This window comes from Mixophyes fleayi, chromosome 2 (genome assembly GCF_038048845.1).
Source record: "Mixophyes fleayi isolate aMixFle1 chromosome 2, aMixFle1.hap1, whole genome shotgun sequence".
Lineage (NCBI taxonomy): Eukaryota > Metazoa > Chordata > Amphibia > Anura > Limnodynastidae > Mixophyes > Mixophyes fleayi.
The window spans coordinates 133,489,296-133,515,623 of record NC_134403.1 but is presented as its reverse complement, the minus strand read 5'-3'; the positions used below and the strand labels follow the sequence as shown (position 1 = coordinate 133,515,623).

General features: G+C 37.9%; 1 protein-coding gene across 1 annotated transcript in view; it reads right to left on the bottom strand.

The window, feature by feature from the left end:
- MYO16 (myosin XVI) overlaps nt 1–26,328 on the bottom strand; it is a 234,011-nt gene that overhangs the window by 33,662 nt on the left and 174,021 nt on the right. Inside the window, exons 25-31 of the mRNA XM_075200000.1 lie at nt 25,509–25,589; nt 25,124–25,329; nt 20,005–20,107; nt 19,251–19,347; nt 15,446–15,686; nt 13,520–13,830; nt 11,012–12,151 (exon numbers count right to left, since the gene is read on the bottom strand). Of these exons, the coding sequence (XP_075056101.1) occupies nt 11,012–12,151; nt 13,520–13,830; nt 15,446–15,686; nt 19,251–19,347; nt 20,005–20,107; nt 25,124–25,329; nt 25,509–25,589 (2,179 nt within the window). The remainder of the gene's footprint in view (nt 1–11,011; nt 12,152–13,519; nt 13,831–15,445; nt 15,687–19,250; nt 19,348–20,004; nt 20,108–25,123; nt 25,330–25,508; nt 25,590–26,328) is intronic.

Below are 26,328 nucleotides of genomic sequence, written 5' to 3'. Positions count from 1 at the left end.
AACGAACTGTCATGATGTTGAGCCTGGGGACTATATTATGATCCGCAATTTCTTACACTCAGGTTGTTTAACAGACCGTTGGGAAGGCCCGTACCAAGTGCTGCTGACCAGTACTACATCACTGAAGGTTGCAGAGAGTCCATTCCACCCACTGTAGGAAAGTCAGGAACCCGGAGAAAGTGCGAGATAAAGCTGAGACCGACGACACTGATCTGTCACTCGTAAACCTGTTCCGGGAGACCTAAAGACTGCAGTCAAGACACCTAAACCAGAGACGTTGCCTCAGAACTATCTTTTCCAGCGATGGAGTGGCGGTTTTTGTTTTTCTTTTGTTCCAGGATTTTCCTTGTTTTTACTTTTTCTAGGACACTCGATTTTTGCGAAGGAGGATGGAGGACAGAGGCAGGTTCTGGTAGTGATACGGATGAGATGGAGTTAGTAGAATACCCAGAGCAGCCCATTATCAAGCTTGGTCCAGGGGTTATGAAAAGGTCTGCTAGCTCGGGAACTCGGAGACAGTGTGAGGGGCTATTGTCTGATGAGTATTGCATTTGTTAGTTCTGTGACTCCTTAGTTGAAGAGAAGTGCATCCAGCGATGCCAGTCCACCAGTACCCTGGACATGGGCGGGCATCCTCTGGAGGATTATCACTCCTTAGTGGGTAAGGTTCTAAATCAAACTGAGTGCTGGGTGTGCTCACACGTGCCTCAGGGACAGCATAAAGTAGGACTAGTGCCGTTCCCACTAAACATCTCTGAGGTAGTCGAATTGAGGGGAGGGAGGCCCATAGAAGGGAGGTACAGTAACACTAGGTCCCCTAGTCTAAAGCTTCAACAATACTCCTTATACAGATCTTTACTGTGCCTAAACATCTCTCATGAAAAGCGTCTGGAGAATTGGGAAGCTAACCTATCAGATCAGACAATGGCTCGCCACACTCATGTTGGAGGGAGACTTGCAAGGTCACCAATAAGCAGGACTGTTGATGGGCACCACAAATTAGGGCGTGTAACTAAACATAAGAAAGTATCCATTGGAAAGGTCTCTATAGGTAATTGTAAGAATGTCATCCATGCTGACACGTGTCTTGAACAAATGGAGACACTAGGCATGGGTAGTTTTGTCAAAACCTTATGTGATATAATTAATGGGCATACTGTTCCTTATGTTCTCCTTGATGATGTGTACTTTGTTTGTGGGAGAAAAGCTTATTCCTGGGTGACTCCGAGTTCCAAGGGTTTGTGTTTCTTAACTAAACTGGTTCCGGAAATCATGACTATTACTCATGAAGAAATGGTTGATATTCACAAGACTACATCACCACCATACATACACACACAGTATGAACACCGTGACAAGAGAAATCAGATTCTTGGTGAGGAGCCCATAGCTACAAAATTGATTAGTGAAACTGCTGGTTTTCAAGTTATGGTTGCTCTAGACCTCACCAGGACAGCTTGGGGAACGTTACATTTTAAATATATTCAAGACCTAGCTAAATTGATAGATAATATCACTGAGATGTATGATGACACTTTCAGGCATACTGGAAGGGAGCTACAAGCGTACAAGAAGGAGTTGGTGCAACATAGGTTGGTACTGAATTATCTTACCTCTATTACTGGTAGATACTGTGTGACTTTGGCTACCCAGTTTAGTGTCAAGTGTTGCACACACATCACCAATAATACAGATGACCCCAAAGAGGTTATAGACCGGAATATGGACGAAATTCTGCAACTGAAATGGGAATTTCGAAGGAATCATAATTCTTCGTTATTTGATGTCGGGGAAAAGGTGGCAGGTTGGTTCTCGTGGTTGAACCCTGTAAAATGGTTCTGCAGTCTAGGTGAGAGGGTACAGGAAATGGTTGCTAGTGTAGGTAAGCTCCTTCTCCTTTTACTTGGTGTCATCTTAGCAATTGGTTTGTGTGTCAAATGTGTTCCTACTGTGTTGAAGTGTGGAAAACAGTCTCCTGGGAGAAACACTGAAAACGAGACTGAAAGGGTGGTGAGAGATACCGAGATCTTGGTCTGTGAAGGAATATTGTATAGTCCTGAACTTGAAACGGTTATGTGATAGCTTGGTGTACTATCAAAGGGTGGAGCTGTCGAAGTCAGTAAATTGGATAAAGTAATTTCAATTAATATCGAGCAAACTTGATTGTCTTTGTCTGAAATTATGCGTAGAGCACGCTATGGCGTGGAAGGGCGTATCCAGCCGCAACACGTGGCAATAAACAGTTTCTACACTTTTACACACATTCACACAAACATAAACATTTGTAAATAGTACACATTAATTGTAGTTGCAACACATAGTCATTTATGTCGAAATATAGTAGAATTCATGTTTAATATCATAAGTTATATGCATACTAGGGAAACCTATAGTTCAGGTTGAAGGAAATGTGTCATGTTTGATATCATATTAATCCCCTTTACATCAGCAGCTGTCCGGTGCATTCGGCGAAGAGATAGCACATTGCATACTCTAGTTATTGATATTAGGGAATAAACCTTTAATATGATTCTGACTGTAAAATGCTAATGGACTGGTTGTAATTGGAGTTATGGCGGGAAGAACAGAGCTCATCCCCTGGAGAGATTACCCCCACCTTTGGATTCCTTAGATTAAACCAGCCTATGATCTACAACCCCCTGGACCTTCCTTAAACCTGGACCAATAGAAGCAAGCCACATCATCTTCATTGTTTTACTGTATTTCTGTTTGCATATAAGCATGAGCCTCACATCCAGTGAACAGACTTCTTGTCCACAGACTTCAGGATTGAATGACTGTACGCTGGATCCAGAGCGCCTGCGATAAGTAACGGCTGTACTTATTATTATTTCGCTTAAATTATTATGCTACTTTTTGAGAATAAATATTTGTGCGTTGAAAACACAAATCGAGATTCAACAATCGTTATTGGATAGCGACAAAACGCTTTTAACATAAGCCAAGTATTTTAGAAGAAAATAGGAAAAATTTAACTTAATGAAAAAGGTGCTCCTGAAGTGGTTGGAGGTTAGATGATGACTCGTTTCCACTTTTGCGCTCCTTCAGATTTTTCTACATTTAGGGGTAAATTTATCAAGCTGCCAGTTAGAAAAAGTGATGACATTGCCTATACCAATCAGATTTTTGTTATCATTTATTTAGTATTTCTTTCTTGCCTCAGACGGTAAAATTTTAAGTTATGACTGTGAGTGTATCTATATATTCACAGCTGCTTAGAGTTCGCACACAGAGGTGCACAGTGATATTCTGCAAGTTCATGGTCCACAGCATATCTGATATGTGCATATGTTTGAAGGTGGAACTGAAAGAATCATGTCTTGAACATGTGAAAATGTTATCAAAACGTATAGCCTACACATTTGTCCTATGCCCTCATTAGTTTAACCTTATCAATGTTTGTTCAATGATCCTACTAATTTGACTCCTATATATATTTCACATAACTCCTAAAAGTAGAAAGTACAAAACATGGGAGATGTTGCTCCAATGCATATACAACAACATAGGTTATATGGGCAGCACAATGGCGAAGTGGTTAGCACTGCTGCCTCAGCGCTGGGGGGTCACGAGTTTAATTCCCAACCACAGCCTTATCTGGAGTTTGTATAGTCTCCCTGTGCTTCTGTGAGTTTCCCTCGTGGGCTCCGGTTTCCTCCCACTCTCCAAAAACTGGTAGGTTAATTGGCTACTGACATTTAACACTTAGGGCCTGAGTCATTAAGTCAAAAAAGGAGTAAATGTTCTCTGGGACAAACCATGCTACAGTTCAAGGGGTGCAAATTAGTTTATTATTTTGCACATAAATTAAATAATGGCAGTTTTTTCATCTAGCACACAAATACTTGCGAGGTTTATAGTTACACTGAAATTTAAAGTGGATCTAGGACATGTCCTACACCAACTATAAATATGTCCTCACATTTTAAATTTACCTCCCCCTCCAATGCAACATGGTTTTGCCCAGTTGCAAATGTTACTCCTTTTTTATGCTTTGCTCTCCTTAATGACTCAGACCCTTAGACTGTAAGCTCCAATGGGGCAGTAGAAGTGGTGGCACTATAAAAAAAAATGATAATGATAGGCTACCTATGTTTTTAAAACCAGTGTTTACAGAAAAATAAGTGAAAAAAAGGAAATAATTTTGAACCAGGAAAAGGACTTTCCTCATTAATTAATATTAGGGCATTATACCACAATACACATTGAGGGGTGCTCTTCTAACATATTTAAACCAGATCACACAAACACCAGAGTTGGAGAACAGAGACCATTCCAGTCTACTAATATATTAAAAATTAACTTTTATTGTCTTACTTTAAAATTACACGACCAGGCAGAAAAATGGTGAAATATTAAAATGAATAATTAAAAATAATTAAGTACATAAAGTGAAAATATACAGAAAAATTAAGTGTTAATAAAAAAAATAACCCATTGTAAGAGCCGGTTTGTCTTATGGGACGGAGGATAGGTGTGGTGCCTCTCAAGTTGCAATTAAATTTTATTAATTTATTGTCACCTCAGATATATTGCCACATTCCTCCCATTATTCTTCATATACCTTTATTGTTCACTAATTCTCTGTTTCGATATCAGACTAAATCGCCATCACATATACCAATCTATCAAAACAAATGGACATGGATAGATATACAAACTAACATCAATGGTTAGGATTTTATATCACTAATAACAGTAGTTAGTCAGTGACACAGTGTCAGGGGTTTATCTAGACTCCACCAAACGCTTCTATGCGCATATGAACTATGTACTGTAGATATATACAAACAATGTTAACCTGAAGAATTCTGCTTAGTTGGCTAACCTAACAAAAGCAACCAAAATGTGAAAAAGAAGATCCTCTGAAAACCTACGCTACCAAACAATTGGTGGCTCTGGTACTTTTGTTATCAAATACATAGTATGGGGCTACCATTTTTAATGAGATAATTGTTCTTATGTTGCTTATAAACTATTGATTGCACCATTTTCACCATTATTAATGAGTCAATCAGTCCTAAGTTAGTTCTATAGTATTGATTGTACCATGATGGTTGCATTGTGGAAATTATGTTATGTACATAGATCTGTCACCTCATTTACAAAAGTGGGCATGGTTTTCCAGTTTTTGGAGCCAGTGTTGGCAGCTAAATCATAGGTATGAGAGCAAACAATTAGTTGACTAAGTGGATATGGAATAAAGCAAATCAAGCCACTAGGAATAAGTTATTATTAATAAAATGGTAAAAAGGCATCTTCAAACCTTGACACTTAAACATAATGGTATATACATTTGAAGGTACAGTTAGGTGTTCATAAAAGGGTAAAGTGTGATCTTCCACACCAAACAATATTCCCAGTGTGATAAGACATCAACTAAATACTAACTAAATACTAACTAAAGGCTAAATAATAAAACTAAATCAACTAAATACAAAAACTAAATCAACTAAATACTAACTAAAGGCTCAATAATAAAACTAAATCAACTAAATACAAAAACTAAATCAACTAAATACTAACCGCTAAAAAAATAATGTGATAAATACATGCAAAGAAAAAAGGAAACAGAACAAAAATAATAGAAAACAGAAAATAAAAGAGAGAGAGAGAGAAAGAAAGAGAGAAAGAGAGAGAGAAAGAAAGAGAGAAAGAGAGAGAGAAAGAGTAAAAGAGAGAAAGAAAGGAAATGTAATGAATAGTGACCTTGTTAGTAGTGACAAGACAAATAAATTGGTTCAGAAATAAGCATACTTCACATACATTTACATCTAGATCCCATTTTCAAGCACATGTTGTCTTATGTAATAATTGTATATTGCAATGAAAAGCTATATGTAAAGGGCAGAATGTCTGCATATATCAAATGCAGTTATAAATGTAGCCAATTATAGTACATTTATACACTTATAGTTAATTGATTACAATTTAAGACAAGAGTCATCCAGTTGTCTGTGGGACAGCAGAAGAATTTTCCTAAAGTGTAATTAATCTATTAACTGTACATGTTTAAATGTACAATATAATTGTCTACATTTATAACTTCGGCTTTCTGTCCTTTACCAAACATTCTCCATTGCAACATATTATCTATGTGAATCAGCACCTAGGTGGTGGTTTATTACCTGATCTATTGATCCCAACTAGAGTAGCAGCTGTTCTTCATTGGACAGGGAAGAGGTTTGCTTAGAAGGCTTTGGCATGAACTTTTATTACGATCACCAAAACCTATATTCTACTAGATTATTGCATATTGAATGTTTATATTGAGAGTAGATCTTGCTTGTTCCTAACGGTCCTAATACTAGACACCTTAGGCCTGATTCATTAAGGTAAGCAAAACAAACCTATTGGGCGTTTTTAAAAACACACATCCATATTCAACATGGAGCGGTTGTAAAGATAGATTTCTTGTGGAATGCAGGTCTACTCTAAAAGGCAAAACACTGCAGGGTACGTATACACATTTGGAATATAGAGTAACAAAAGAACGCACAGAAGAAACTATTAATGTCACCTGTTATTAATATAGTCATTAGTGGAAAAAAAAATTAAAACTTTTTTTTATTAGTTCCCCATTTATGAGGATAATATGAATGTATACTGTACATAAAGTTAATTTTTACAGTTTCCTGATTGCAAATACATGTTCTAGCATGCATACATGACCGTCATCACTAGTAATCGGCAGCTACACTCGACCTGTAGCTGGTGCAAGTGAAACGACAGAAAAACACATGAGATGTCCAGAGCTTGAAACGGGTGCTACTGCGTGCGCTTGAGCTTGCAACGCCCCGACTGTACATTGACTACATGCATACTCCATTCCCCTCCCCATTACATCCACTGGTGTACGGTCCGTTTCTGGGCATGCACATAGCGATGTTACGCAAAATACGGCACATATCTGCATTTATGTAGCTTAATGAGTACGGCCCCTTATGTAATAATTGTCACAATGATTTCTTGGGACATTAAACACAATATAATTCTGTGACTTTTACTACTTTCACCTTGTTGTGGAGAAAGTCCACAAGTGACCTAGATGAATAAATTTGTAATAACTTAGATTTCATTAAAAAAAAAATCTTAGACTATAATACTGTAAAATAATGCACCTTTTAGATCAAGATAAGTAAATAAGTCAATTGAAATACATATAAACATATTCCCAATGCGAATAAATATGCTATATTTCAAAGTACACTTAAGCACCGAGGAAAAACAAGATGAAAGGTCATGACAATTTCTTGTGAAGCATTTATTTTCAAGTTTCCCTAGAAATGTACTCCAAGAAATAATTATCAAATTATCAAGTCAAGTATGAAGTTCACTGAAATTATTCTATAGAGATGAATGCAGGACACTCATAGTAAGGCTACGTTCTCTTAGCATGCTGTCATAGAGCTAATTAAGAGTTGTCATGTTCTGACTGAAATATGATATTTTTTGGAAAGGTGCCTCCTGTTTCCATAATGTGAGAGCACATTTAAGCTTATGTTTTTAATGCATACTGGTAACAGTATATAGAAAAGTAATTGAGCTTGAACATAATAAAAAGAGCGTTAGATGGGGACTATAACAAGGATGTACAATAGCTGTAGAGTGGCTGAAGCTGGGACATTTATGTTAATATTATCTTTTATTTAAAAGGCGCCATAAAAGGTCTGCAGCACTGTATATGACATATGCAGTACTACACAATAAACAGACAGCAAAGATACCATAACACATTACATAATACGTAAGACATAAAAATAAAATAATACAAAGACCAGACATACTGATTAACCAAGAAAATACACAGATATAACATGGTAATGCAGATCAAATTATTTATGGAACAGTTAGTGACAGTGATAGTAATGTCCAGTGTGAAGTAGTCCTCAGCTCATCAGCCTACAAGGGGGTACTGGAGGCCGAAAAAGCTAATGAGGTCACCAAGGGAGGAGGTGTAGAGCGAGAGGGATAGGAGGCCAAGAATGGATCCTTGGTGAACTCTGAGCTCCGATAGGTAAGGGAAGAGGGGGGGGGGGTGGCTGGAGTCTGGTGTGGAAACAGAAAAAAGGAGCAGTTGGTGAGGTAAGAGGAAAACTAGGACAGGACAGTGTTATAGAGGTTTATAGATTGGAGAGTTTGGAAAATGAGGGAGTGATCAATGGTATCGAAGACAACAGAGAGGTCAAGAAGGGTCGGAAGGCAGAAGTGTCCATTTAACTTTTTTGGGAAGAGAAGGTAATTAGTGATCTTAGTGTAGAAAGTTTCAGTGGAGTGAAGGGAGCAAAAGCTGAACTGTAGTGTGGCAAGGAGGGAGTGAGATCAGATAAAGAAGGTGAGATGGTTGTAGACAACCCACTTGTGAAGTTGGGAAGCAAAATGAATAGAGGAGATAGGGCAGTAATTAGAGAGAAAGGCAGCATCAAGGGATGTATTTTTCAGTATGGGGGAGACAAGACCATGTTTAAAGGAGCAGGGTAAGGTACCAGAGGAGAGGGATAGATTGAGGATATGGGCAAGGAGGGCAAGGTGAGTGCAGGCCTCAAGTAACAGGGAGCAGAGGAGGTGAGATGGGATTGAGTCAATTGGGCAGGTGGAGAGGGGCGAGGAAGATAGAAGGGTGCAAACTTCATCTGCAGATACCTGAGTAAAGGAAAAGAAGGTGGGTGGGTTTGCTAGTTGGGGTGATAGTGAGGAGCATGGGATGGAGATAACATCCACATAGGAGGGTGGGAGGATACAACATGTTTGGTAGGGAGGGAGGAAAGGGTGGGGTGAGAAGGGACTGATGGGAGGAGATGTCGTGATGTATTGACTCAAATTTGGAGATGAAGTGGGTACCAAATTTGAGAGCAGAGGACAAGGAAAAGAGTGGGAAGAGTTGGGAGTTGACAAAAAGGTGATGGGGGTTGGAGGACTTGGAGGTAAAGAAAACCTTAAAGTAGGACTGCTTAGAGAGTGATAGAGCTGAACTGTAATAAGAGAGAGTGAACTTGAATTAATGGAAGTCAGCGTGAGTGCGTGACTTCCTCCAAAGCTGTTCCTCGATACGGGAGCATTTTTGAAGATATCTGGTTAGTTTGGAGTGCCAAAGTTAAAGCAATGACCGATGAAAGCTGATAGTGACAGTCAAGGCGACAGTGTCAAGTACAGTGGTAAGCGTGTGATTATAGAATGAGACAGTCTGATCCGAGCAAGAATGTGAGGTGGGGGAGACCAGGGAGGAGGAGAAAGTGGTAGAATCAATGGTGTCCAGGTGATAAGAGTAACTTTAAGGCATTGGGATGGTGAAAGGGTGGGGAGATGCTAAAAGAGTGGAGATGGTGGTCAGAGAGGGGAAAAAGTGATTTTTTTTTTGAGTTGGAGAAGGTACAGAGATGAGAAAAAAAAAAGATCAAGGGAGTGGGCACTGCAGTGGGAGGGAGAGGAGGTCCATTGAGAGAGGTCAAGGGAGGAGGAGAGGGAGAGAAATTTGGAAGCAGCAGGGTCTGAGATAATGTATGTGAGGATATTAAAGTCCCCCGAGATGAGGGAAGGTCAGAGGAGAGAAAGTGAGCAAGTCAGGTGGTGAAGTGGTCAAGGAATTGAGACATGGAACACAGAGGTGGTCTGGGTGGAATAGACAAATGGAGTGTACCTCGTCGGAGGAAAAAAAGAGGGAGGGTTCAGGGGAATTAAAAAACTTGAAAATTTCACAATTCTGGAGTGAAATATATTATGAGGTTGGCAATATTTGACTTAGTATAGAACATTGTAACTAGCAGGCATAATGACTAAGAAATAAAAATATTTGGTTCCAGTAAATTTCAAGCCCAGTAATGTACTATTAAACCTCTATGTCATGCTTTTCCAGGAAACTAATGTAACATCCCCCTAGTGGTGTTCTAGTAAAACCCTGCACTTCAGTAAATACAGGAGGGGTCACCTAGAGGGTACGTTAGAAGTTTATAAAAAGTTACATAAACTGGTTACCATGGTGATAACCCAGACCAGCCTGTGAGACTGAGTGAGAGGAAGGAGGGGCTGTCATTAAGGAGGGATAGGAATAGAGAGGGAGAGAGACAGAGACTGGGAGAGACAGAGGAGAGACAGTAGAGGAGAGATGTAGCTGGGGAGTGGGAGCTTCCTCCCAGGCTCCCGCAGCATTGCCTGGCTGTCTGAGCGTGGTGACTGAGCCAGGGCAAGAAATGTGTGCCCTGGATGAGGGGGAGAACTCCATGCCACTACAGATAACCCAAGAGAGAGGGGGACACTTTGCATGGAAAAGGCCCTGGAGTGAGGGTTGCTACAAGAGGCAAGGTAGCTGTAGTGTCAGATCCTGAGGCTGAGAGTACACAGAGTGACGTGTCAGAGCACAGGAGACATTATCCCCGCAGAGGAGGGATGAGCTGCAGTTGAGAGGTACACAGCGTGTGTCAGAGCTGCATGGAGGAGAAGCTGCCTGCCTATTAGCATCCATGTGAGTGCCCTTGCAGAGGAGGGTGATCTGCAGTGAGTATGGAGTGCAAGAGACATGTAAATTATGTTCTATAACATCTGGATAACATTAAGAACTGTGCAGGAGGAGTAATAAGATATTTGCAACCATATTCGTATTGCTCATTAAGAACTGTGCTGGAGAGAGTGAGGAGCTGTATATATTTTTCTTTATTGCTGCAACCATTATGATTATCGTGCTGGAGGAAGAGGAGTGTAAATAAAAGTTCAGTTTATCATAGAGATGGTCTGGCGCCCAAATTATTGTGACTTCTATTACACTGCACCAAAGTGACATCACCTGTGTCACACTAACTACAGAGAAACAACTGCATGTGCAGGGACCCCCTGACCATCTACACCCATGCCCATCAGCTAGCCAGGGTTTGAGAAGGAGGTGCACTGTGTACCCTTTGCACACCACACTTCACACAGTGACAGGGGGTTACACTAATAATGTCTCATTTGCTGATTAATCTTTTGAAAAGAAAATTCAAATTGTGTTAACACTTACCCTCCAATTCTCGAATCTTCCTGCCAGCTGCAGATTTTCTCAGTAGACTCCTTCCTGAATTAAAGAGAGTAGTTAACTCATCAAGTGGACTTGTAACATGGCTCATATTTGTGATACTGGTTGGGAATGATGTTTGTACTGTCCTTGGAATTTTTATTGGAGAAGAAAAAGGCAGCTTGGTCATTGTGCTACAAGAACTATCAGTTCCAACGGGGTTGGGTCTAGGAACAGCTTTCAGCGTCTCTGGATTTATAGCTTTCTTTGCAGTATTAACTAACAGGGCATATGGAGTCTCTGTGGGAAAAGAAAAGTGCGTTGAGGACTGGTAAGATGCTGAGGATTGTTGGATAGGTGGAGTAGAAGGAGGAGACATCCTGCTTGACACACTAAATACAGTTAGTGCTGGTGATGATGGTCTTTCATTTTCTCCCTTTTGATATTTTGAACACTGGGGTGACATGGGACTGGAACATTCTGATTGTATAGAATAATTAATATTAGTTTCAAGAACGGGGAGTTGTATAACTTCAAGTGGTGTCAAAGGGGATTCATCAGATGCAGGAGAACATGTAACTGGAGCTGGAGGAAATACCAAAAGCGGAGGTCTAGGAGGAAGTAGGTTTGGAAATGGAGCTGGTATATCACATTTTTCCTTGGATTCTACATCTTTTTTACTTGCATTACTGTCGTCAAATGTAACTAAGTTCATGTTCTGTAAAAATGATTGAGAACTCCATGTCAACACAGTATTACTGTTAATTTGATCAGGATGGAAATATTTCATTTCTTCATAAACGGCTTCTCCTTGTTCTGGACTGTTGGCCTCTGCACAACAATGCCTCTTGGCATTACCAACCATCTCAATATATACTGGTTCATTCTCATCTTCTTCCTGTGACATGTACAAAGTTAGATTTCCCTGGTGTGGTCCATCTACCGAAGCGGTCCTCTGTATGGTTCCAATATCTCGATGACCTTTCTTGAGTAGAATACTTAATGGTTTTACTTCTCCTAATCTGTGGACTGATATCTCCTCATAAGAGCCACTAAGTTTTGTATTAGGACTCCTCTTTGGTTTTGGTGGTGGAATTTTTTTCATTGTGCTGTAATCATCACTATGAGGTCTTGGCCGAGACAGAGCTAAAAATAAATCAACATATTGCCTTAATTTAAAGCTTATGTAAGTGAAAAATATTGATGATATAATTTAATTTCATAAAACCAAAGATTCTGCTTAGGCCCAAAAATGTTGCTACAGACAATCTAGCTATGCAACATTATTATAAATATTAAGATGATAAGTTAGGGTTTTACAAAGTTATATAAATTATTATTTTAAATGAAATGTTGTTCAAACATACTTTTATGTAAAAGTAGACTGAATTACTTGACACTCATTTGTAACTTGTCTAAAACAAAACATCCTTACTTACAATTAACAATCATGTATATACACTACAAAGTACAATTAAAGATACTCTGTCAAAACTGTAACTTTACAATATAGTACCAGTCAAATTTTCTGTAATGTGGACATATAAAAAATATCTTTAAAGATATTTGTAATTGCTACGTCACAAACGTTCATTTGCACCCTCCAATTATGTTATAGGAGGCATTTATGAAAATGTGTGTCGAGGGGAAGGGTCTGTAACCCATAGCAACCAGAGTGTTGTTTTTCTAGTAGAATATGGAAAGTGAAAGTAAACATTTGATTGCAATTATGAGAACATGATGTAACCAATTAGGGTAGACCTGGACACATTCATATACAAGTGTCAGGAGGCATGTATCTTGGGTGTGATGGAGGGCTGGTGCAACATGATGATGTTAACGATCAGCAGCACTATCTATCAGCTTATTATTGGCTGACTGCGGATTGACCCCTCCCACTACATTCATTAGTGTGGCTGCTATATTATATGAAGTTTCAGCCATCTATTAGCATTAAATAATTGGTATTTCCATTTAAACTACAGCAACTTTCACCTTTAAACATAACAATATTCATTATTGTATTGTGTACAAAAAGGGTAATGAGACATTTGCCTTGTCTACTAACACTATCAATCCCCACCTCTATGCTATTCCTATGCTTTCTCTACACTATTGTGTGCGTAAGTATATACATTCCTGACACAAACCTGACACATATTCATTTTGATATGCGTCTGACTGAACATATGCATGTAATGAGCTTTTTTATACATGCGTCTTTCCTGCTTATGCTCAAGGTGCAAATGCATCTTACTGTACATCAGTTCCTTAATGTTTTTAAGGTGATGGGACCCACATATATTATAAATGTATAGTTATTGTTTGACCCATCAAAAAATTATAGTCATACAATACAGTTTACAAAAGTTGGCAGAAATGTATAGGCCATCAAAGACCATGGAAAATATGCCTCACTTGTTCATAGTGAATACATTGGTTTAATATTGGTTCAGCCCATAAAATGGCATCTACACTCTTTGTAGGTGATAAGTCAACTTTACTGTGCCTTACCTTCATCATCGATGCCCTTAGCAGCTGCAATAAGACAGGCACTAACAGCTTCATACGAAACACTTAATCTTGTGGTAGGGTTTCTCTTTGGTTTTGGAGGAGGCTGCTTCCGAGGTGACTGGAGATTACCACTATCATCTAAGCTTAATACTGTGTGCAGAGAAAGGGATCTGACAGATGCTCCAGCTACAGACTGCACCAAACTTCCGGCACTTAGTGGAACCACAACAGAATCAGAATGAAAAAGATTAGGAGTTGAACGATATCCTACAAAATTGTTTTTCAAACTCTTCGTACCGATTTCTCCAATTCTGAAAGACACATTAATTCAACTGACATCACAAGAGGTCCTAAATGAAAGTTTAAAAATAATGTTTCTATAAGAATTAGTTTACAGCCTGTGTACATTATACAGTATTGTATACTGGAAGGTTTTAAAACATGCATACACATTTGCTTCAATGATGCACTAAAAGTGTGATTCCATGCACAAAATTATAAGTAAACTAGGTTCCATGAATCAGCCTACTCCTATCGATTTATATGTCTTCTAACTTAAACATACATATTTAATAGATAAAGCATCCTGTTGCATTTATTACATACATATTATATTTTGTGCTTACACAATTGCCTGTGCTTGGTATATTATATTAGTTAATTTATACAGTCTACTCTATTCATACAGAACTTTACCCATTTTTCAGCTTTTGTTGTTAGCAAGTTTGCATCTTAGGGTAAATAATTTCCCATGCAGATACTTTCAAATATGGCCAACAAGTAGAATGACACAACACAGCAAGACAGCTTTCTGAAGACTCAAGATGGGACATCATTAAACATATTTTGATTAGGATAGTTGGAGAATTCATTTGGCCATAAATTGCAGAGAACTGGAGAAGGCAGGTTTTGGAATGAGCTGAGTTAACCAGGAAAGGATGAGGCAACATTGCTTCTAGAATTGTCTGATCTCCTTGCATTAGATGTTGGGTTCTTGAAATTTATTTTCATACAATGCCGATAATACCTTACTGGATACCCAATAGGTGTTTTTAGCTGTCTTAGAGTCCATGTTGTCAAACTGTGTTTTACAAATGGCAGAAAAATAAAATTATACAAAAATTGTATCAGGTTGGAGGACCTAAAAATTGTCTAGTTATTGCCACCTTGCTACATGTCGGTCTGATTTTTCTCATGTGGGGTCTTTTAAACATGGTTACGACTGCAGAATGACACACCAACAAAAGACAGCAAGACAGCCAGGACCAGTGAATTTGTGGGTCCTCGTGTGTGTTGAAGACCAAAACTGTGGCATGAATATACATTGGAGAACAGGTTCCTAAGAGTGATGATACTACTGAAGAATCTACATATTTTGTAGTGGGGCAGTAGAGCATTTTAAAACAACCTATCCCAAAAGGTGAATATATCCTTTAAACTACCCACAAACAGGTAGATCTACTAGACAAGTTTAGTAGTTTAAAAAAAAAAACAACTTGGCCATTTGTTGGCACAAAATTACTGGCATCTGGATTATTTACATTTTTAATGAATTGGTTTAAAGACCCAATTGGACATAAATTCCAGAGAGCTGGAGAACAAAAGTTGCAGAATGAGCTGAGTTAACCAGGAAGGCATATGACAATGCTTTAAGAATTATCTGATCTCTTTAGGCAGTTGATTTTGGGGTCTAGAAATGTACTTTAATAATTTATTGACAATATAGTGGTTATCCAGTTGATGTGTCTGTCTGTGATAATGTACCTCTTCTCAACTGTTTTTTACTAAATGCAGAACAATAAAGTGAAACAAAAACACTATTTATAACACAATTTTGTTATAAATATTTTCCAACTCACAATCTAAAAAGCTTGCACGCAGTGTGACATTTATTTATGATGGAAATATCTATTGTATTATATTTACCTGTTAGAGTTTTCCTCTTTACCATAAGATGACCCTATTGTGTCATTATTAACATCTGTTTCAGTGCGAAGTCTGTCCTTCTCCCGAGCAATGTCAGATGCATTCTGGATAACCAGGGAGTGGTAGGTTTGCTGTCCCAAGTTCTCCATTGAGAGAAAGAAGTCTTCTATGCAAGAAACTTCATTTTGTTTGATGTTCATTTTCTGCCTCAGTCGTTGACGTGCTAGAAACCTCCTCACAACTAACATAATTAAATAAAATAAATTAGAGAAAGCAAATAACAAAATAAAGAAATAACAATGCAGACAGTATAGCTTGCATATAATCTTAGATATTGTGAACAATAAAATAAATTATCTCCAATTTTAAAAAGTGGTCTACCTTCACTTAGGATGGGTATATACATTAAATTAGGAGTAGCCTTTTAAACACAATGGGAATGGCTATTCTTTGTTAAGTGTGAGGGCAAGTTATTCATCAATTTTCCTACTGTAGATGGCTCTGCATCTACAATATAGACTTAAGATTCAAACAAAGATCATTGTTCTCCTTGGTAAATGCATCTTCTATATCAGGGGTGTTCAACCTTTTTTGCTCCGAGGGTCACATTGAAAGATTATAGTCATTTAAAAGGGCCACAATAGAATGTTAACCTGCATAAACATATTAAATGTACAGAAAATACTGGGAACCCCTTTGCTGTACCTTTCAATATTGTGAAAGTCCCTGTGGGGACAGAAGCATGTGCCCTGCCGAGAAGAAGTGGTGCACTGTCGGAGGTGGTGTAGGGTAGGAAAACCACATCACAAAGGGGAGTGCTGTAGCACTTCGGAAGCACACTAAAAAATGTAATCACTGTTGCACGCTCTGAATTGTAGGATAGTGTGGCTAGATCACTTATAAATAACTTATTGTATAAATATATTTAAATTATTAGCACAGTGCACCGATTTATATCATTGCAAATGTACTGATTTTTGATACTGTGTATTAGAAATGTACTTATTTTTGATACTGTGTATTAGAAATGTACTGATTTCTGAGGTATTGATTTTTGAATCAATTGGCATTTGTTTGAGGACATCTGTTGTATAACTTTGAGAGGAAATTAGGCCTTTTGATGTGTGAGTGTCCAACACATCTTTTTAGCCTGAAAGCATAGCAGAGGGCTGTTACCTTTCTTTAATGTGTGGCCTTTTGTCCTGTGTGTTAGAACCTGTCTGAACAATGTAAACTCAAAGTGTAGAGAATTTTACATCCTGAGATCTGATGTAATATTTCAGACGTTATGGTTCCATTAGCTTCTATGTAAAAGGTGTTAAACCCCTCCAGGTTGATTTATGTGCAGGCTGCATGAAGCAGTCTGGATTGGTTAAAGGGGCAGGAGGCTGGATAACCTCCTGCCAGGCTTTGCCTCCAAAATTGTATAGAAACAGCACTGTTCAACCCTGAAATGTAGCATTATTACATCTGTACCTTTCTGGAGATCACTAGTAAAACAAACTAGTGCAACTGTCCTTATTAGGACACTTGAGCTAATAAATATCACTGCTTCATGAGCCTGCATTGATGCCTACTTACCTGCGTCACTTCCTGTGACCTACAGATTAGACCAATCTAATCTGTTATCCGGCTGTTCTGAGGTTGGGACCCAGCATTCCATTACTAACACTCTGCCCACTACCTTGCAGCTCTTGTCAGTGTGACAGGCCAGGGGGAACCATCCACAGCAACCCTGATCAAAAACAAGAGGCCAGGGGTATCAGCCCAGGTGCCCAGCGAGGAGGTATGCTAGCAGCAAGAGATACCCAGAAGGACGTGGTCTAGGTGCTGTTGAAGGAGCCTCATGGTGGCAGCAGACCCCTCCTACTGCAGTTAGAGGAGCACCATTTGGGATAAAGAAAGTGGACGGTGGCAAGGCAAGCCCAGCCGGTCCCCAGTAACACATAGGGTGACATGGGAAGTCCATCCTGTCACAGGTAGCAAGAAGCGGAGCCTACCTCTGTGGGTTGATACTATGCCATCTGCAGTGGATTCCACAATGTGTTCTGCTCTCATGTATGACCCTGCATATTGAGCTCCAACCTCCTTCCTTTCCGTCCCAAATTCAAAAGTGGCAGCACAGGGCGCACCACTGTCATAACTTCTGTTAGGGTCCAGGCTGCAGAGGTTCCAGCCCATGGGCTTCCATGGTGATACACTCAAAAGTGGGTTGCTAGTGGTTTCCCCAGGCAGTGACAGCAATTTGTGGAAGAATGCCTTTCAGACACCTCTACATGTGCCTCTGCCTTAGTAACGAGTACAAAAAAAATTACCACAATATGAAAAATTTTATTCTAGTGGACCGCAAAGAACGTCCTTACAGGATGCATGAGGCCTATATGTGCTAACTGTATAACTGTTTCCTTTAATCATTATTTGTAAATTTGAACATACTCCTTATCACAAAGTAGTCACGATAAGATAATAAATTATTTTTTTATATTATTATTATTAATTTTATTTACAGTTATTTTATTTATATAAAATGTACAGTCAATTATTTATTTAGGTAAATAGTCAACTATGGGGAAAAAAAGCTAATTACATCTGCCCTATGGACTGTGTTTATTGTAACAGTAGATATGGTTGTGTGGAACTGTTGTCATGGAAACTATCTACCAATACACTTCAGTGTTATCAAAGGAGAAAAATACTAAATATCGCCTTCATTTTCTATAAGCTCAAAGAAACCTTCCTTTGTGGCATACATCTAGCATTATCTGTGGTAGAAAAGTATTATTATAAAATGCTAAACCAATATTTTATGAACTATGTTCAAAATAATGAAATTTGATCTGGATTACTATTAAATGAGCAGAACTTAAGAATATGTGTACAATAATTCCAGTGCTGCTGTTGATAATGTATCTAAATATGAAAAAGTTGCCTCTAATTTCCATATTGTTGGGAGTACAAAAAGGAGGAAATATCGTTTTTATGCATAAACATACAAGTATACATTTTAGTTGTGCTATTTTTCATTTGAGTTGTTATGAAAAAGCATATTAATGGGTGTATTTAAGTGGTGAAGAGCCAAAATGGCGGCGTAAATTCTGGTGAAAGGCTCTTTCAACAGATTTTGTTATTTATCAAAGAGTTAGCATTGGAGAAATCATAGATCTCTCTGGCATTGACCTAATTACCGAGGCTTACTGCTGTCCCCATAGAACTCTATGGGGCATATTCAATTCTCTGCATTTTCCGCCATGGAAAAACTATTACTGTTACTATGGTAACTACAGCCGGATTTCAGCTCGCAGCTCCCTGAGCCGCGAGTTGAAATCCAGCATGAAAAGTACTGTAATAACGGTATTTGCGTGCGCTATTACCGTAATGACGGTAATAGTGCGCGGGGCGCGTTACTTTTGGCTGTAACGCCAACAATTGAATATGCCCCTATGTGCTCATAAGCAAATGGGGTAAATGCGGCTTTTAGACTCTGAATCAGACTCTTTATGCACTTTCTCTGAATTAATTACGTGCCATGAGAAAAACATGATACTGTGCTTAATTCATTAATATCATATACAGGAACAATGTTTGCAAAACATGTTTTATAAATGTATAGATTAATACTTGGACAACAGAAAAATAAACAGCGCAGAGCTTGAGAATTACAAATAATACACATTTTCAAGAGTTAGTAAATAGGTTTTGCAAAACAAACATCACACAAACAGCTGTATGCCTATCCATACAAAATAATAATAATAATAATAATAATAATAATAATAATAATAACAACAACAACAATTACTCTTACCTTTCTGGCACAATATAATTTTTCTTTGTAGCTGTACGCACATGTCATTAAGTTGATCAGCCTGCCAGTATTTCAAAAAAACTTTTCGAGCACCAATCTGTAATGTAAATAGGGATTTTAAAAACCTAAACACACACACTCTTATTCTAATAATTTTTCCATATCAACAACTGCATATTATGCTCAATACTGATTCAGAATTCTTCCTAAAAATACCTTTTTCCTTCATTAAAATGCATCCATCAACTATAAGCACTGGAGGCAGACATGTTGTGGGCTCAACCAATATCCATGAGAGATCCTGGTGTATAGGCTGAATCAGTGTCACAAAATGCAATGTTTTCACTTCTGAATACAAAATGATTGCTATATATTGAGATTAGTGTTTAATGTTAATACAGTAGGTGAAATCTGTGTATTTTAGTGACAAGTAATTGTCATGTTTGACACATGGGGTCTTATTTAATCATAGAATTGTGATTTTGCGTACAGGTACAATGAGCCTATATTTATGTCTCTACATTGAATTTGAGTTGCATATATCTTCATCCTAAAAAAATAACCAACTACTTACAGTATAGTAAATCAGTCTGAATTATGAGCAAATAAGAATTCCAAGTTTCCCACTGGCAAAAAAACTTGGAAACTTTGGAGTGGATAAGAACATTGCACATAAGTAGGGATAGGAGGAAGAAAGGAAAAGTATGTACATTTATAAAGCTTACCCTATAAATAACTTTTTTTTAACATTTACCTGCCATCCGTGCTGCTTGCATTTCTCAAGAACATGTCTGCACTTCTCCTCAGCTGGTGCCTTGTGTTTCTCTCTTGTTAATATTTCTGTCAACTGCTTATACCTGAAATTTGGGTGAAAGTTAGCTGGTAAGCCTAGGTGTCTAACAACAGAGAGTGACAGACATATTTATACAGTCTGCCTAATAAACCTCATGTATAATTAGTCAAACTGATATTTTTTTTTTAGCAAACTCCTAAGGAATCAGAACCACTGGCAATCAACCCAGTACTGTAACATGGGCAAAGGATGGGCAAAGGATAGGCAATCTGATTGTTTTACAAGAGGAAATGGATTTAAGCGGATTAGAGTGTGTGTATTATAATCATGCTATTAAAGTCAAACAATCCTATAACTGATCTGGCAAATGCTCTAGACTGTGGATGCATTGCAAATATCTTTCTTTATTCTTCTCTTAAAATATATATGCCTTTATCCATGGAATGAAGGTGACAGTGAGACACACACATATCTATTTTATATTAAGATATAGTAGTAACAGCACTTAAAAGTCAAAAAAAATTACGGATTTGTATTTTGGCAGGATATTTTTGGGGGAAATCCTGTCTGCTGGTGTTGTATTTTAATCTAACAAGTTTTCTGTAAGCAGGTAATGGTTGTTTGTATACAGTGCTCGAAACCATACTTTGGACCTTTATGGAAATTGAAAAGCAAGCAGCCTACATTTGTAATCAGTGATGGTGCAGGCTGCTTGTTGTAAATAACTACAATAGGCATCTGGCACCAATCACAGGAGAACAGTCTAGTAATCAATTACAGTTGTTTGTCAGAAGTTACTGTTACCAGTTATTGGTTCCAAGTCCCCATGCTACATAGTGTCCTGTTCAGGTCCTGGATCCCTCACTAGATTCTCAGACTGTCTTTTATAGCTGAGGTCTATGGGTGACAGGTGAATACGAGAGGGCATCCACCATCTTTGATGGATTTATAAATGTGTTATAAGATATAAGGTAGATTCCACTTATTGTGAAAGTTTAAAAAAAAACGAAAAAAACTTTGCCAGATAAATTATTCCAGGGTTGTTTGCAATGTCAAAAATAAAGAAGGGCATCGTATTTAAATCACAACATTAATCTGTGAATTAACACACTGATTTTACTATCACATATTTAAGTAGTACAGTTTTAATAATGGCATGGTATAATTGTTTTCCAGATCATTAAATATATCATTTGGTGACTTGGCTTTATTTTTAATGATTGATACCATAAGACATTGTATAATAAATTACTGTCAGTTCCCTTTGTTCGTGCAAGCTTATCAGTCACTTACAGTTGTCCAGCCTTAAAATGGTGCTGGAAGAAATGAATATGAAGTATGAATTTTGAACAGCTATGGGCTCTCTTTATTTGCTCATCCATACTTCCCATGGTGGTGAAACCTACTTGCCGACTCAAGCAAAGACTGCAGAGTATTTTTCATAATGATAGTTTCAAGGATTGTAGTCTGCTAAATCCTTTCCTTCCAGTATGTATATAATGCTAACACAGCTGTGCTACATAGAAAATAAAACGGAGAAGAAATATTCTCAGTCAAATGTACATAATACTGTACTGTGCCCTATATCAGGAAATACTTCACAGAGCTGCTATTCTTTTCTAAAGTTCACCAAAAAATTTAAAGCTATATTATGTACCTGAATTACAGAACAGTTCCTTATTACTTAAAAAAAAAACCTGCAAATAAAGAAACTGCATTACAGAGACAATTTTATTCCTAGCATTAATTATTTTGAGTGATAAATAACCGCATACATCATATACAGTATACTAACCAAGTATAAACAGAAAGCATACTGTAAATGTACTGACCTCAATTGCACTTACGTGGCTGGCAGAAAAATGTAGCATTCCTGCTGTTATTTTTTTAAAAAGTCAGGAAAAAAAGTGCAGAAAACTCTGAGTCTCGTCTGTGGGATTAAGTCCTTGGCTCTGTGAAAGGTCTTGTGAAAAACAGCCTGGCTGACCTCATCTTGCAAAAATATTCAAATCATGAGTCTGGTCATATGCTTATGGCATAACAAACTACTGTAATATTGATATTTTTCCATCCGAATCAGTTTATCAATCAGAAACATATTTCAGAAAGTGGACAGAAATATACTTTCATCAGTACTTTTCTCTCTTTTACAGATCGCCTTATTACAGGGCGAAAACACCTATCTCTGAGCTGATATGTTATTAGTAAATAAGACAATAACAGGTTTTCAACTGTTGCGATAATCTGCGATAGAAAATCTGTTTTACAGCTGCATAGTAATAAACGAGAATGGACATCTGTACACACAACCACTTAATGAGTCTCCCATCTTAGTCTATGTAAGGAAAGTGTCTGTGGGCTTCATTTTTTGAATCTGAAAATACTATATATGCATCAGCAGTGATTCTGTAGTTACGCACATTTCATTATTTATCTGTCATTTTTTGGAACTGCCTTTGCTCTGTGCCTACTTGTTTGGGATTTCAGGTCCATCTGGAAAAGCACATAGTGGAAAAGGTGCTTTCCAGCATTAACTTAGGCCAACCTCCTTCATTCATTTAAAGTTGTTGATCTGTCTCCTAAAATAGTGGTTGTAGTAACCTCATATAAGTATTAAACTAAACATGATAGGTAGTAGACCTAGAACGTGCCTAAAAATGTAGTGTCCCCATATGAAGTGCAATCTAAGGTGCAAAAGACATTCTATTGAATATATAGGTAGATTGGCATCTGCAAGAACATAGTAAAAGCAAGTACATAGAGATGAAGACTTTATGGCCCATCTCTAAACAAGACACAGCTCCATAAATGCACCCTCCCTACCCCTTGGATCGTATTTATATATTTTATCCCACAAAATAAAATCTTGCTTTCCCATGTGGGTGTAATACCAGGCATTTCATTGTGCCAAGCCTGCATCCAGCAAGGAAAACCCTTTTCCTCAACCAGCAGATGCAACATTTCATACCCAGCACATGCTAGTATTTTAATATACAATATATGCGCATTCTTTAAAAACGGCTACACCTGCACGGAAATAAGCTCACTGGGCCTCATTTAGACTAAAGTAAATCCAGCTAGAGGGTGCAATTTTGCACCTTGGCAAAACTATGTTGCACTATGGGGGAACAACGGTAAAATACACAAACAGATTTAAAGGAAGAAAGAAAAAATATTGCCCACTATTTGTATGCTACATGCAGAAGCAGGTAGTATTTCCTCTTAATGCAAAAATAAATTCCATTTGCACCCCTTGCATCCCAACATGGTCTATCCAGGTACAAATTAGCAATCTTTAGCAGAACTTAGTTTTAACTCTTGCAAAATATCATTTGCTCTTACATCCTAAAGTAATTTACTTTCGTAAATGACCTCTTGTATCACATTCAGGGGTAGATTTACTAAAACGTCTAAAAAGGAAAAGTGGAGGAGTTGCCCATAACAACCAATTAGATTCCAGCTATCATTCATGCAGTACATGGTAGATATAATGTGATTGGTTGCCATGGGCAGCACCTCCATTTTTTAGAAGTTTTAGTAAATCTACCCCTTACACTATTTACAGGTGAAGTGGTCAATGTTGGTACCATGTGTTAAGTTGGGAATCAGAAAGCTACTTATTTGTTTACAGTGACTTTGTCATCAGCTTCCGTTCCAGCTGTTAATAATTAAAAGATAACTATTATGAACTATAAAAAAGATAAACTTATTAAAATAAAATAAAACATATTTGAATATTTAATAACACAATTGGAAAACTAAATATAAATCAAGCTTTGCTATAAACTCCCATGCTCAGCACACACAGCTGATGGTGTCAGGATTTATAATTCATCCTCCCACTCAATGATGTACTAGCTAAAAAATATGACACAATCAGCTGCCTTTCCAGAACAACCCCTTATGCCGCTCAAGGCAACAACAGCCTCTCCTCCCTTTTTTCCTGCCATCATGATATGAAGACCACCACAACCAACATGGTAAGCAGAATAGGGGCAGGAGAAATAGAAGACATACTCTTCCTCTTATGTCGCCACTCACATTGACAGTCTCCAGAGTAATTGTAGGAAGAAGCACAGTTGACGTGACACCTGCGCTTCATCCTGCAATATAATTTTGCAGAATGCAGACAGTGACCAAAACATGGGTTTGCAAACTATGTGTCAGGATGTGAGCTGTGTCTTCCGCCACCTGAGATGAAATCCTTGGGGTACATTTACTAAACGGCAAGTTTGAATAAGTGGAGATGTTGCCTATAGCAACCAATCAGATTGGTTGCCATAGGCAACATATCCACATTTTCAAACCCACAGTTTAGTAAATATACCCCTTTGTCTTGTCTAATGGGAGGAACAGCCCTTAAAGGCATATGAGCTGTATGTGATGAACAAACATCCAATCCCATATATTTTTGGCACTATTGATTTCAAAATATGACTACATTTATACATGCATTATATAATTATTATATGATAAGTGTTTTTAACTCCATATTTAAATTTGGTAGTTGATATAGTAGAGGGACTCATGATTTAAGTGTATTTACTATACATTTAATATGAATTACAAATTATAATTGTACATAATTATATTAAAACATTATAAATAAGTGGTTAATTGGTACGTTGTGCACAACAGTTCTGCATAAAAAGGACCATGGAAACCCACACTAAGTATATTGTGACCCCCTGAACTAGTAGGAAAATGTGTTATTCTTTAGGGTAAAAATTCAGTGTCAGTACTGTCCAAGTATGAAGAGAGGTGCATATATGTTACAACACATGTTCACGGGATGAATACTATAAAAAAAATATAATTTGCCTCAGTTTTTCACATGTAGTGGTGAGGACGCTCTGAAACTCAAGACACAATTTCTCATATAAACCCTCATTTCACTTTTCTTCTGATTCTACTTCTTCACACAAGTTAGTCCGAAGTGTTTCCCTATAGAGATGCTGATAACAAAGGTCTTATCCAGTTAAAAGCAATAGATGACATCACATGACCAATTGTTTTGTGAAAGGAAATGCGAGCCCCACCACATTGAAAAATGGACATAATAGCTGACTTTTATACATACCTCGACAAGAAGTCTGGAAAAGCCAAGCGTATTGGGTAACCATGTCGTATTATCTTCACCATCTCCAACACTCCAGTATATTGCAGCTGTGCAGACACATAGAAATTATCAAACGTGTCAGCCAGCTTAGAACTGTTAGGCTTTATACAGTGCATAATATGCGGTGTGCTGCCTTGTATCTTCCCAATCAGCTCTGTGAGAGATTTCTGCAGAGAAAAGACAAAGAAGATTTGTTTACCACACATGCGCTGTTCTACAAGAACACTATCAATGTACACATGTTCTTGTCTTCCTGTCCGCACCAAAGAAAATATTCACATTGACACAATGTTAAACAACTCCAAAGCAAATGCTAACGTTATTGATAGTAGGGACATGCACTAACCCTGAGTTGTCTAGTCACAGTAGTAGGACCGCCCCGCTCCAGCTTCTGAAGGAATGAAGAAGATCCTTTCTTTTTTAACATCTAATAATAAAAAAAACGTAGGCTGTAAACATGGGAGCTATCTCTTGAAAATTAGAAATACATCACATTAGCTTTAGTTATGGAAGATGCATTTTAAGAAAAAACAAATGTAATCAACAAAGCAAAACAAAAAGGCCATTTAATGTACAACTCAGTGCTTCACATGTATTCATCATCATCATCATCACCATTTATTTATATAGCGCCACCAATTCTGCAGCGCTGTACAGAGAACTCATTCACATCAGTCCCTGCCCCACTGGAGCTTACAGTCTAAATTTATTTAAACTTCTATGTGGGATTGCTACTTTAAGCAGACAGAAAGGAGAGAAAGCACAGAAAGGAGTAACACATGATTGTAAACAATATTCATATATGCTACAATGTTTGGTCACAGTGCAGTGGATGATGCTGTCCCATCTGTAAGTACTTTACACTGCTGCAGAATGATTTCTAGGCTGAAGGCTGCATTGACTACAAATAATGTGCCCTCGGTACTCTCTTGCCCAACACGGAGACTATCAAAGAAAGTACCAATGCACCAGAGGCAAGACAATGAAGCCTGGACTACTGTCAGCACTGGTAGATAATAGGCACATCACAAAATCTGTTGCTCTGTACAAATGCACAACAGAAACACCTGTTGCAGTGGAAACAACACAACTCACAATGACAGGAAAATTAAATGAAAGGCTGCACTTTTCTTGGGCAGTTCATTGTAAGAGATATATAAGTTAAG